At 43.6% G+C, this 14980-nt stretch overlaps 1 protein-coding gene across 1 annotated transcript in view; it reads left to right on the forward strand.

Moving 5' to 3' along the window:
- Positions 1-5660: 5660 nt before the first annotated feature.
- Positions 5661-14980, forward strand: part of LOC102853038 — a 180318-nt gene continuing 170998 nt past the window's right edge. The window contains exon 1 of the mRNA XM_006888006.1: positions 5661-5684. Within this exon, the coding sequence (XP_006888068.1) occupies positions 5661-5684 (24 nt within the window). The remainder of the gene's footprint in view (positions 5685-14980) is intronic.

Consider the following 14980-nt stretch of genomic DNA (forward strand, 5'->3'; position numbering starts at 1 on the left):
TCAAGGAGAGGCGCAAATGGGGGGGAGGGGGCAGGGGTTTGTGCGGGGAGAAGGGTGCAACAATGAATGAATGGAATCCCAAAATCTCTGTAGATGTTCATTGAAATGAAAAATAAACAACCTAAATTTAAAAAAAGAAGCAATGTTAAAAGGTTTTTTTAATCGGAAAGGGAATAAGCCATTTATTTGGCAACGTGTTCATGTATGTACCTTTGTAACTTCTTAAAACCTTTGAGACACTTTCCTTTATAAAATGGGAATATCTTTCCAAAAAGATGCAAATATTCAGGAGTTTATCATAAATCACCAAGTGATAAAACCAGAAAATCTTAAACGTAAAAACTTTAATCCTTTCCTCTTCTGCCCCCTACCACTATGTAGCTTAATCTAAGCAGGAGTCTTACTCCAGTGATAAGACAAACTTGAGTGTTTAGCATGGATTGCAATGAATGAACTGGCCAGTGATCAAAGATTCTTTGTTTCACATGCCATTTAATTTTAAAAGGGAACTCGGGTAGTGTAATCAATCCATGGGGGAAGAGCGGGGGATGTCACTGCTGGGAGCTTGGGTGGCCTAGAAGTGAGAAATTGTACTGCAATCTCAAAGGTAAGTGGTTGAGCCTACAAGGGGCTCTGTGAGAGAAGGGTGAGAAATGTCCTCCCATGCAATTAAACTGCCTGAAAACCTGTTGGAGGGTCAGCTATGGGTTGGTTCCAACTCGATGATACACAACAACAACAACAGCCCAAGCTCTTGCTTTTCTGGATGGTTTGAATCTACCAGTCTTTCTGTGGGAAAAATATGAGCAGTCTTCCTTGTGATTTACAGCCTCAGAAACCCAGTGGTGGGTTAGCTTCAAAGGTCCTACTAATTTCAAGGTCCAAAAACAGCAAGAGCCAAGTGTTTAGCAAATGGGCTTTTATTTCATATTCGCCTCAGTGAAGGCAGACTGAGGCTCTCAATGCAGGGGTAGCCCCAGCAAAGAGGAAAAGTGGAGTTTTTATTCTCAGTAGCTTTGGATTGCTGGGGGCGGAGCTGTTCTGGTTAAGCAGTTTTCTTCCTTGAACTTTTCCCTCTGAGACCTTACACACCTCCTGGTGCCCTGTTCTCTTAGTCTCTGGGCTTCCTTCTATCTAGGGAAAAAGAGAAGAAGGAGGAACTTCTGGGGCAGGCTTGCTTGGCCCCAAGTGAGGGGAATTCAGGTAGAAGTCCAGAAACATGGAGTGTTCAGCCCAAGACAGTTGGTGACAGTTCCAACTCATGTCATTGAGTTGGAGGTTCCTTTCTTTGTTTTATTTAATATAAAGTTCCTTTAAAAAATTTTTTAAAAACTTTAAAAAACCCCTCAAACCATTGAACATTACCCAAGCAGATACAAATGTAGGACATATTAAGTAAATGTCTTTTTCTTAAAAAAAAATACCTTTTAAAGATCATCTCTGCTGTTTATCACTTATTTCTGTCTGTTACAGTCGTCTGTTGGGATATCTGAAAGGGCCCTGGAAGAGTAGTGAGCTACAAGTACGTGGCTAACCCTGAGGTCATTGGTTTGAATTAACCAGGTGCTCAGAGCCATGAAATGACGCTGAATCAGAATATACCTGGTGGGCTTCATCAGGTCTCTGATGTAATCAATCTTTAAGGGAGGAGATTGCCCATCATTGTCCACAGATCAGCTTGTGGGCTAGAACTGCTGACATTTTGAGAACCAACCCTACAGATTCTGCCCAGAAGAGAGACAAGGCCTCCCCAGCCCCACCTCAACGAGGTCCCTGGAAACCCCATAGAGATGATCCACTCTGTTGAGTTTAATCAGATTCAAAGGCATCCAACAACAGATACTTTAAAATCAGGTGTTTTATTGTGGGGAACGTGGTCTTGTTTTCCTGATAGGCCACTCTGGCAAAGTGGGAGAACTGATTTTCTGCTAATGGAGTTTTTAGAAAGAAAATGTCCTTAGAATGAGCTGGATAGGGTAAGTCTGGAAAAGGCACCAGTCAGTCTTCTAGCTCAGTTATAGCAGAGAAACCTGAAAGGAATTTACAATCGAGCCAGGGGTCACTCAGGAGAATCCCCAAGCTATCCTGCCCACTGAAAGCTAACTTGTGTTTTCTAATGTGACCATTCAGAATTTATAACCCAATTAATTCATTAGTCAAGGAGCTCTTTTGGCTTAGTGTTAAAGAATTGCACTCCCAAACCAAAGCCTTGAACCTAAAGAAAATGTTTCTTTGAATCCTCCAGCTATGTTTGAATCCACCACAGGAGAAAGATGGGCAGTTTCCGTCTTTGAAAACCTGCTGACGAGTCAATTATGAGTCAGGTCTGACTAAACAGTACACAACAATTAACTAATGTGAGAACTTCAGTTTCTCCCTGAAAGTAAGGGGAAATGAAGTGGCTCAAAGAATCTCTAGGGCATCCCAGGCCCATAGTATCTTGAAGATAAAGGTCCACCCAATTTTCTGGTAAAACGGGATTTTGCTTATTTAGTTTTAGAATTAGGAACAGTACATACCAGTGTCCTAAAGCCATTGCCTCTCCCCCGAGGCCTGTTCTGTCGGTCTTTTTGGTATGGTGACTGTATATATCCTCCATCTTCTTTTGATGCTGCCTGGATCATTCAAGATTTTGCCTCTATATACGTAATTAAAATATTGTAAAATGGGAAAGAACAAAAAAAATTTTCCCTTAATATCCTTCCATACTGTAACTAGAGGCTTGAATTGGTTTTCAGTTCTTTCAGCATGAGAAATGCTGAGCGAGTTATTCTTCTATTCTTCTATTTTTATTTTCTAACTCCAGTTCTTTGCACATTTCTTTATAACATTTTTTGTCTTCTCAAGTTGCCCTTTGAAAACTACTATTCAACTCTTTACTTTGCCATTTCTACCCCTTTGTTTTGGCTTCTTGGTATTCTAGTGCAATTTTCAGAATCTCCTCTGCCGTCCATTTCGGTCTTTTCTTTCTCCCTGGTCTTTGCAATGACTTTTTGCTTTCTGGATTATATCCCTGATGTCACCCCACAGTTCTTAAGCCGTTATCTTTTCAATTAATTACTTGTTATGCATCTGAAGGTTGGGCAATGACTAAGGATGATAGAAGAACAAGTGCCTATGAGTTGTGGTTTTGAAGAAGAGTACTGAGTATCTCATGGGCTGCCAAAAGGACAAACAAGTATGTCTTGGAGAAAGTGCTGGTTCTAAGAAGGATCTTAGAAATCTGATGGAGATTTGTAATGAGTTGGAATCAGCTTGTTAGGAGAAGGTATCCAGTTCTCATAAACTTGTCTGTAACTGTTAGACTACTCTATTTACACACACAAGCTCTGGTGGCCTAGTAAGTAAGGAACTTGGCTGCCAACCCAAAGGTATGTGGTTGAAATCCACCAACTTGGGAGAAAGAGGGGCATTCTCCTCCTGGGTGATTTACTGGCTCTAAAAGCCCACTGGATCATCAGTTCCAACTCGATGGCGCATAGCAGCAACATTTACACACTAGCCAAGTATCTCTGATTTTAGACTCTTACACAGAATGACTAATAATTCTGTCCAACAATCAACATGACTGATTAATATCTGATGCATATAGATTATTATTATTTTGATGTAGTATGTGTATGGTTTATTGACTGAAATAAATCCATGAAAACTTCCCCCCACCCCCTGGTAGCTTAGTGATAAGAAACTGCACTGCAATCTCAAAGGCACACGGTTCAAATACACCAGCTGCTCTGCCAGAGAGAGATGGCCAATCTTCTCCTGTGTGGTTTAACTGCCTCTGAAAACCGTCTTGAGAGTCAGCTATGGATCAGTTCCAAGTCGATGGTATACAACAACAATCAGTTCTCCAAACGACTAAAGAGCAATAATGTCAGTGTAAATACTGTGGAACACCTGATCCAAGCTATTGTCTTTTCAACACACTTGGAAGCTGTACAAGGAAGAAGGATGAGAGAAGAATCGATAACTGAAATGTTTGAGCAAAGTATTAAATATCCCACGAATAGACAGAAGTACCCACAAATACATCCTGGAGAAAATGTAAGCAGGGTACTCCTTGGGGCAAAAATGGTGAGATGTCATCTCACATACTTTGGACACTTTGTTAGAAGGGACTGGTCTTCGGAAAAAGTCACCATACTTGGAAAGGTGGTAGATTAGTGAAATAGAAAAAGACCCTCAATGAGATGGATTGACACTGTGATTGCAACAATGTACTCAAGTTTATGAGAAATGAAGATGGCACAAGATAGGGCAGGGTTCTGTTGTTCGTAGGGTCACTATGAGTTGTAATCAATTAGCACTTAAGAACAACAATCAGTTATCAGAGGAGAAGATGGACAATCTCTTTCCCTGTGATTTTATAGACTCTGAAAACCCACTGGGGTGTCAGTGATGAGTTGATTCAATCTTGAAGGCAATGAATTTGAGTTTTGAATTGGTTAGCTGTGAGAAGATTATATATACTTCTTGTTGTCATTATGTATGATCAAGTCAGAACTGACCCAGAGCTGACCCTCCAGAGGACTTTCAGAGGCTATGAATCACACAGGAGAGGATTGTCCATCTTTCTCCCCCAGAGCAGCTGATAGATTCAAACTGCTTGCTTTTGGATTGGCAGTGCAACTCTTTACCACTAGGCCACCAGGACTCCCTATTACATATACTAGATATGGATAAAATCCTATCATTCAATTTAATTTGTATTATTTAGCACTGTTGTTACATTTCCTTACATTTTTAAATTTTTTAAAAAATTTACTTTTTTTAATAAAAAAATATTAGAAGCAAACCCAGTTGTTCTCCAATGCTATTCCTATTGCTAATACTTCTTAAATTTTTGCTTTTGTATACCTCAGGGTACATTTGAGTGAAAATGAAGATTTCTGTCATCAAAAGCTAGTGAGAATATATGATTTGAAATCTATATTGACTTTTTTTTTAGCTCTGGTCTTTATCGCTAGTACCGTACAAATACAAGAAGAAACTGAGAAAGGTTGGAGGGTGCAGGGAAGTCAGGCAACACACACAAGACCCTCCCCATCCTCCTATTCCCATCCCTACCCCACGTGCCCTTCTGTGAACTGTCTTGTTCAGAGAAGGTTGAGAGGGTCAAAACCACAAAAATGAAACTCCAAATACCTAAAGATATCAGTTGGGAGAGGAAAGGAGATGAGGGTAGGGCAGGCGTTCCCTTCCTCTCTCTCTCAAGGGCCTAGACACGCTTGTGTGTACATACACACACACACACACACACACACACACACACACACACACACACACACGGAGCACATATGCACATACAGATCAAAGCACATGAACGCATTTGTACTGTGTCCCTGACATGTAGCGTTCAGGCACCATGTGCCACAGCACTGCCGTGTCCTTACACTCACTTTAAGGCTGTAGACCTGAGGTCCTAGACAGTTGGGAGGGGCAAGTGGACCAGGAGCCTCCCTCTTCAGACACTGCCTGCCCCATACACCAGACTCTTATCCCCTCCTGCTCCTCTGCCTGTCCTTGAGGGACCAATACTGTTCTGGTGTGACATGTATAAGAGCCAAGTTGAGTGGCCCTCAGCCCCAGCAGGAAGATGGGGTGAACCAGTGCTCGCCTTCAGATGGGGCTGGACAAAGGCCCAAGGTCCAATAGGAGCGATGGCCAGCGGGAAGGAAGCCCTGGTAAGGCACGGGACTGGGAGCAGGGGTTGCCCCAAAATGTTTCTCTTGCCTCACTCTCAAAGTCAGGACAGCAGCTTGAGAGATGAGGCAAAGCAAAGGCATGGTAGAGAGGCAGTGTCCACTCGGGTCCACTCCTGTGGGCAGGGCTGAGGACACAGTCATCAAAAGCCAAGAAGAAATAAAATGAATATGCATTCCATCTGAGAAATGGCCTTTTCTGTGTACTTTCACCATTTCTGAGTAGTATGTGAAAAAGCTCAACAATTCGCTTTCCAAGAAACAGCCACAGTCAAATATAAAGCACTTGTCCATCAGTTGACCTTCAGGACACAACTCAGAAGTGTCAGTCAGGGCTGTAAGTGAGGTAAAGGAGTAAATGTTAGGGCTTCCTCCAACCACTGCTGAAGGTCAACTGGTTGGCAGGTTGCTTAAAAGGTGTAAACAGAGGTTGCAAAACTACTAACCCCCACACCAAGCCCACTGCCATTAAGTTTATTTTGACTCATAACTGATCCCTGCCTCATAGTGACCCTATAGGACAGAGTAAATGGCCCGGTGGGCTTCTAAGACTGTAAACTTTTAGGGAAGGAGGCTGCTGCCTCTTTCTCCAACAGAACAGGGATAGGTTCCAAGTAGTTGTTGTTGTTATGTGCTGTCGAGTCCCTTGCAACTCATAGCAACCCTATGTACAACAGCCTGAACCCTACTCTATCCTAAGCCAACCTCACCCTCTGTGAGATATCTACCCCCATTATCCCAGTCAGAGTCAATCCATCTCATTGAGGGTCCTCCTCTTTTGTGCTATCCCTCCACCCTCCCAAGCATGATGTCCCTCTCTAAGAACTGGTCTGTCTTGGCAACGTGCCCAAAATATGTCAAATGAAGCTTCAGAATCCTTGCTTCCAAGGAGCAGCCTGGTCTCTCCCTCTCCAAGACAAAACTGTTTGTTCTCCTAGCAGTCTATGGTATATTCAATACTCTTCTCCAAGCACCAAAGCTCAAACACATCAATTCTCCTATCATCCCTAGTCATTGTCCAGCTTTTTGATGCATAACAAGTTATTGCAAAGACCATGGCCTAGATTAGGTTCACCTTAGTTTCCAGACTGACATTGCTCTTCAGTACACTGGAGAGATTTTTTTTCAATGCAGATTTGTTTTTTTTTATTCCCTAGCTACTGGTATCAAGAGTGTTGATTATGGAGCCAAGCAAACTGAAGCTGTTAATAATCTCTATTTCCCATCTACCATGATGTTGCCAATTGGCCCAGTGGTGAAAATCTTTGTTTTCTTAATGTTGAGCTTCACTCCATATTGAAAGCTGCAGTCCTTGACCTGCCAAGAATGACCTTTTATTAGCAACTGAGCTTTTAACCACTGCCCACCACTGGTTGTGCAGAGTCAAGACCAAAAAGATGTTTTGCCCTTCCCTGACAAGTTTTCTCATATACCTCAACTGCATTCCACTATGACAGTGAAAAGTCTTTTCTGAGTGCATTCAGAGGCCCATTCAAGCTGCTACACTCATGTTTGATAATAATAATGCAAATATACTACTTTATGGGTAAAATATCATCTAAGATGCAAGAATTGGCAGCATACCAATTGACATATTTCGACAAACAGATGCTGCCCTAGATGTGCTCACCAAGTTGTACCAAGAAATCTGGAGGACAACCACCTGGCCAACTAATTGAAAGAGATCTTTATGTTCCCATGTCAAAGGAAGGTGACCCGACAGACTGGAAATTACCAAATAATATCATTGATATCACACGCAAGCAAAATTCTGCTGAAAATTATCCAAAAAATTACTAGAACAGCACATCAACAGAGAAATACTTGAAGTGCAGGCTGGATTTAGAAGAGGCTGTGGTACAAGGGGTATTAGAGCTAATATCAGAAGGATCTTGGCTAAAAGCACAGAATACCAGAGGAGTGTCTATCTATGCTTCATTGGCTGTACAAAGGCATTTGACTGTGTGGATCACAACAAACTGTGGCTGACTCTGAGAAGAATGGAAATACCAGAACACTTGATTGTGCTTATGCAAAGATAACTGGACAGGAGGCATTCATTACAATGGTGCAAGGGAACACTACTTAGTTCGAATTAGGAAGAATGTATGCCAAGGATGTGTCCTATTTCCATATCTTTTGAATCTATATGCAGAACAGATTATCTGGGAGGCTTAGCTCTATGAGGAGAAATGTGGCATCAGGATTGAAAGAAGATTCATAACAATATGCATTATGCAGATGACACAACCCTGCTTGCTGAAACTGAGGAGGACCTGAAGTGCTTGCTGCCAAAGCAGAAGGTCAGGGACTGCAGTCTTCACTATGGATTAAAGCTCAACATCAAGAAAACAAATATTCTCACCACTGGGCTGATGGGTAGTATCATGATAGACAGGGAAAAGATTGAGACTGTTAATAGCTTTAGTTTGCTTGGCTCCACAATCAACACTCTTAGTACCAGCAGCCAGGAAATTAAAAGACAAATTGCACTGGGTAGCTCTGTTGTCAGTGACCTCTACAAAGTATTTAAGAACAACAATGTTAGTCTGGAGACTAGGTGCGCCTGATCCAAGCCATAGTCTTTGCAATTACTTTCTATGCATCAGACAGCTGGACAATGACTAGGGATGATAGAAGATGAGTTGATGTTTTTGAGCTGTGGTGCTGCAGAAGAGTATTGAATATACCATGGACCTCTAGGAGAACACACAGGTTTGTCCTAGAGAGGGTGAGACCAGGCTGCTCCTTGGAGGCAAGGATTCTAAAGCTTCACCTGTCATACTTTGGACATGTTGCTAGGAGGGACCAGTCCTTGGAGAGGGACGTCATGCTTGGGAACGTGGAGGGACAGCGCAAGAGAGGAAGACCTCGATTGATTCAGTGACTGGGGTAATGGGGGTAGGTGCATCAGAAACAGTGAGATTGGCACAGGGTTTAGGGCTGTTGCACATAAGGTCGCTATGAGTTGCAGGCGACTCAAGGGCACATAAAAACAAGAAGATCAAGTTTTATTTTAAAGAAGTTGGTCTGTGTTTACTATTATACCATAGCACCAACGTCCACCTCACCACCATTTATGATGCTTTAAATAGGGTGGTAACTCACCACCACCACTTCCACCCCTCTCACCCCCTTAGTAGAGAAACTGCTAGAAGCGATGGGGGAGCGGGGCAGTGAGGGGGCAGAAGGGAAGGGTTGCAGGCCCTGGAAAGGGGAGGCAACATGGGCAAAGCTCCGCCCCACGTTTGGGTGAGAAGGGCAGAAGCTCTCCGCCCACCAGGGGGCACTCGCGGCCCTTCTTCCCCGCCTCCCAGGGAGGGCTGGGCTTTGCGTTAAAGCACTGGATGTCACGATGTCACTGATGTCACTGTGTAAAATGACCTTCAAAGGTCTGTATTTCCAGTAAGCGGAGGGAGGTTCCCCTCCTACAACATGCTTAGTTACGTTGCTTGATGTTTTTATTCATTTCCAATCTTGTAAGCAAATGTCAACTTTTTGTATCTGTTTTTTTAAGTATAAATTTACCTTTATATTCTTTTCTACGCATTCACCCAGGCTCACAGTTCCGTTGGTAAATCATACGCATTGTTAGTTTTGAGGGCTTGTTGGAAATACTGTCTCACAAGAAAAATTCTCCTGCTTCACCCCGCCTAATCTATCCCATCTCCTAAAGTAGTCATTGCTTCCAGGAACATGAGCTTAATACACCTAACTCTTACATTTTTCATGAGTATGCATGTCATTCACCTTCAAGAAAACATTTGATTGCTCCAGAGCAAGACAAACCCAGTACTTTCAGGTGGTTTCAGAGTCTGAGCAGCCATTTAGGATAGAAATGCCACACAAGATTTACAAGGCTGCAAATCTTTCCGGAACTAGACTGTCCCGTGTTTCTTCATATACAATAATGCAATAGCCTCGTTTCTTAACAATTTATCTTCCCAACGGGCCCTTCAGAGAAGTCGCGAAGATGACCAATTTCTATCCAGGGCTTATTTAAGAGTGCAATAGTCAGGCGGTCTTTGTAATTTTTAGAAACTAGCAGGCCGCGAGGGTCCTTCACAATGCTGGATCAATGCCGTTTATTAAGTAATACGGACAACTTGGGGTGTCCAGGTAAAAACTAGGACTGAGTGGTTGGTACTCGTTCAACAGTGACCCGCTTCCTATGCCCCGGGTTTTTATATTACTCCAGTTTTATTCTTAGACCCAAACCTGCCGGAAAATGGCTCAAATTTCAGCTTTCAGTTCAAGCTTCCTACCCACCCTTCCTGCTAGGGCGTTAACTCGTGAAGTAACCGCAGCAGGGAGGCTGGAGCGGCTGCGACAAGAGAAGTCACGCCCCATGGGGGGAGCAGCCGGCAGCCACCCAAGAACGCAGTTAGTGAGGCCACGCCCACTCCCCACCCCCACTTCCCCATGTCGCTCTCCCCTAGCCCGCCCTCAGCCCCGCCGGGCAGCGGCCCCGCCTCCCAGAGTTTTGTACTGAGCTCCAGTACAAAACTTCACTTCCGGCCTGAGCTGAAGGCGGGGCGGGGAAAGGCCACGCCTCTTCCCGACCCTCTGAGTTTGGGGATTGTTGCGTGGAGCCAGGGCAGACGGGGGTTAGTCTGCATAGTGGGCTGTCAGGTTTCTAGCTGGTCTCCGAGAAAATGAAACTGTTTTCCCCGCGGTGCACAACGCCCGTCGGCCGCCGCCGGAGCCCCCTTTCTTCCGTGTGCTTCCTGGGGCCCATTCTGATGTTAGTGGTGATCTTAATTACTGGTAAGACGCAGGCGAGAGCGCTCGTGCGCCGACCCCGAGGCTGCACCCGACGGGGGGCTGGCCGATCCAAGCCGAGGGGCAGTGGGGCATGGCTTAGAGGGCTGGCGAGAGGGCGTGGGGCCTCGTGGACCCGGGTGCTGCTGCACTGACATTGAGGGGAGACCTTGCGTTGCGGCAGGTGTTTGCTTGGTTGGAGATCTGAGCTGGGCGGTGCTGGGGTGATCAGTGGCAGGTGTTTTCTCTACAGCAGTGCAGTGCTGTGAGGCATGGCCGGCTTGGGTTGCTGTTTACTAGAGCTGGGCAGTGCCCTGGGAAATCCCGGGGGTCTAGTGGTAAGAAGCTGCGCTGCAGTCCCAAAGGCAAACTGTTTGAATCCACCAGCTGCTCCTTGGGAGCGAAGGCTAGGCAGTCTCCTCCCGTGCGATTTGTTGTTGTTATGTGCCGTCGAGTCGAGTCGTTTGCGACTCATAGCGACCCTATATGTACAACAGCCCTAAACCCTGCTCTATCCTGTGCCAATCGCATTGCCTCTGACACACCCATCCCGATTACCCCAGTCACTGAACCAATCCACCTCATAGAGGGTCTTCCCCTCCTGCGCTGTCCCTCTACCCTACCAAGCATGATGTCCCTCGCCAAGGACCTGTCCCTCCTTACAACTTGTCCAAAGTATGTCAGACGAAGCCCCAGAATCCTTGCCTCCAAGGAGTAGCCTGGTTTAACCCTCTCCAGGGTGAATCTGTTTGTTTTCTTGGCAGTCCATGGTCTATTCAATACTCTTCTCCAGCACCACAGCTCAAAGACATCAATTCTCCTTCTATCCTCCCTAGTCATTGTCCAACTCTCTGATGCATAACAAGTGATTGCAAAGACCATGGCCTGTATCAGGTGCACCTTAGTCTCCAGAGAGACACCGTTGCTCTTGAGTACTTTAGAGAGGTCCCTACCAGCAGACTTTCCCATATATAATACATGAGATTTACAGCCTTTAAATCCAACTCGACAGCACTCAAATACAGCAGGGCAAGCAACGCAGCAAGGCACAAATTTTCAGTGTCTTGCAGATGTGGTGTTTAGGATTTACGCGAGGTTACTCTGATGCCCATGTTGCGAGGGTGCTGAAAGAACCCACAGTGGTGAGAGCCGATGCCCATTTAGTGCTTCACTGGGCTGAGCGAGCCTGGGCATGGTTTCGTCCGGATCATGCTGCTGGGACCTAGCGATGATACCAAGTACGCAGCACAAAGCATAGGCTTTAGTACTGGCTCACTGTACTGCTTTTACTTGGAGTGAGAACAGGAACTGGTTGCCTAGGTTTGTTGTTGCTAAGCCCCATCAAGTCAGAACCAACATTGCTGACCCTCCAGCAGGTTTTCAGAGGCTGTTTAGAAGAAGTAAAGGGAGTACCTAGCTTTTGAACTTTCCAGGGACAGACTGTTGGTGACCATTCGAGAAAAGTGCTCCTAATTTTGCAAATTGTTGCTTCTCCTCTCACCCATGGAGTCTCCTTTCCACTAGCGTCCAATAGAGCTAGTGTCCAGTGGTATTACCTGTCGTCTTTTTTTGGTGGTGTTTTCCTTCTCTTCATAAGGTTGTGTCATATTTGAGCTCCTACTTGCAACCTACGGCAACATTGGCCAAATCTAGTGAGAAAGTAGTACCCTAAGAAATGATAACTATACTATTAAACTCGTGTTTATGAACCGAAGTTTATAAACTAAAACTGAAGACCTATCCCAGTAAGATTGTTTCATAATCCATTGAAGGGGATAAATGCTTCTTAAAGTGGTAATTAAAAATAAAAATAAAAATACACAGAAAAGTCCTTGTGGCATAGTGCATTAAGTGTTACACTACTGATCACAAGGTCAGCAGTCTGAATCTGCTAGCAAGTCCTTGGGAAAAGGTAGAGTAGGCACCTCTTAAAATATTTACAGCCTCCAAAAATATAAGACAGTGGGTATATACATACCCATCCACATATTCTATATATAAAACTCACATAAAGAATAGTATTCTTATGAATTTCCTTCCCTTTTAATATTACTGTGTACTTCTTTCCTGTCTTTTATGCACACGTGTTTCCATGGCCAAGTTATGTTTGGCATTTGTTTATTCATTTATTTATTATATTGTGATTTGAGGGAAAGTTTACAAATCATATTGACTTTTCCATTGGGTCATTCGTTCATATTTTATAACACTGGTTACAATAAATGAAATGAATTATAATGTGTAATCAGCCCTTTATTGTATATTGCCTTTCGTTTCACCTAATTATTGATTAATTTTTTCCACCCCTCTCATCTCTGGTAACCATCCAGGGACGATTTTATGTGGATTTAAGCATTCCCTTAGCTTTTTATGATAGTGATCTTAGACAGTGATTGTCCTTTTGTGACTAACATTTGTCACTCAGTGTAATTTCCTTTGTGAATTCTTTGTCATTCTTTAGTGTTGCATATTACTCCCTTGTATGAATATACTGTAGTTTCTTTATCCATTCATCTGATGATGGACAAGGGTTCTTTCTGACTCTTTACTGTTGTAGACAATTTTGTGTGCCGCATTTTTTTAATTTATTTTAATGAACATTTACAGAGACTTTGAATTTCCATTCATTCATTGTTGTATTCTTCTACCTGCCCCCCCCAGTTTGCTCTTCTCTTTGAAAATTAAAAGAAAAACTCTTTTATTGTTATACAGTCTCCCCCCCAGTCCACTCCACTATGCAACCTTCATTCTGAACTCCTGTCATGATACCTAATCATGTGTTGCTTTTAATCAGATCTCTCCTTCATCTGTTTCAATGCAGTATACATAATTTATCCCATCTTTCTCAGGTGTGCCACATATATTAACACTGAATAACTCGAGATAGCTCTGGTGGCCTAGTGGTAAGATCTTTGTTGCCAACCCGAAGGCATATAATTCAAATCCACCAGTTGCCCTATGACAGAAAGATGGGCAGTCTCCTCCCATGCAATTTAATGCCTCTGAAAACTGTCTGGAGTGTTAACTAGAGTCACTTCTAACCCAGCAGTATACAACCACAGCATTCTTTTTTTTAATTTTATTTTATTTTTTTACTTTATTATTTGTGTGTGTGTACTGTCAAATCAGATCTGACAGGTACAGGAGGAGATTGTACCTCCTTCTCTAGCAGAACATTTGGTGGATTCGAACCATGTACCTCTGGGATTGCAGTGTATCTTCTTGCCACTAGGCCACCAGAGCTTGCCGACAACAACATTCTTTTAAGAGATTGTGCCTTTGCCTCCTTTCTTTTGCTGCTCTTAAAGATAGAAGAACAGAAGCAACTCCTATGTTCATTCCAATTTTATGATTTGTTTGTATACCCATACAAATGTAAGTAGGGCTTTGGTTCATTTGCCAGGTACATAGTAGGCAGTCAGTAAATCTTAAGATTTAAAGGGTGCTAGATCCTATTCAAAACATAGTACTAGTAAATATCTTAGAAACCAGAAAAAGTATTGTTGAAGAAGTGGTCATGATTCCCTGGCAGAACTTGACAAGTGCCTGGAGTCCAGGAACACTTTTCTGTAGATGGAAGGGCCCAGACTCATTTTTCTTTTTCATATTAATTCACTTGTTTTATTGACATATTTTGGAGGGTAAACGTTTTCTTACATTGAGGGATCTACATGAGAAGCCATGGTAGTGAGATGTTAGTGAATTGTCTAACAGGTAGGAAGAATCCCCTACTCTGCCAGCCAGTGCTACATCTAGGGAAAGAGATTGTGGGACAGGAAATGGATGCAGGTTGCCCTCAGTCAGTGGTTAATTCTGGACACACAGCAGCATTTCTAAACCTAATTTTCTAAGCCTGAATTTCAAAATCCATGCTTTGCAAACATTTGACCATGTTCAGCAGCCTCCTCCTTGCTGGGATTGGCCCTACTATCATCACATGAGTGACCCAAGGCAGAGAATCACTGTTCTAGAGGAATAGCAGTACCACTGTGCTGCTTGGTTGGTGAAGGAATGTGTCTGAAGGGCCTGTGCCAAAGAGTCACTCTTCCATTTCCTTGTCTGTGTAAAACTCCAGCGGCTCCTGAAAGTTTTCAGGCACTCTCTCATCATGACTTGTCTGAGAGAGCGTCTTCGCAGGATATCCTTGCTCCCTTGGAGCTGATACAGAGGCCACACTCTTGCCTCTACAGTGCGAGGGCACCTAGCCTTGCTCCCTCTGCCTTGGAACACTTCTCCTGCCTCAGCATAATTAGCTGCTGCTTATTTTGCAAGACTGAAAAGACTTGACTGGAATGTTACCTCCTCAGAGGGACTTTTTCCTACTACATGAGTTGGATTACTCTGCCAAAAGCACAAGAAAGGACAAGGTTCATATCTGCTGTTCATGGGGTCGCTGTGAGTTTTACTTGACTCAGTGGTACCTAACAACAACAAAAGCATATACACACACACACACACACACACGCACGTATTTTTATTGCTCTGTTTCATCAGAGATCTTGTCTGCCTTTGCAGAT

Source organism: Elephantulus edwardii, unplaced genomic scaffold (assembly GCF_000299155.1).
Source record: "Elephantulus edwardii isolate Elephantulus edwardi_28Jun2011 unplaced genomic scaffold, EleEdw1.0 scaffold00063, whole genome shotgun sequence".
NCBI lineage: Eukaryota > Metazoa > Chordata > Mammalia > Macroscelidea > Macroscelididae > Elephantulus > Elephantulus edwardii.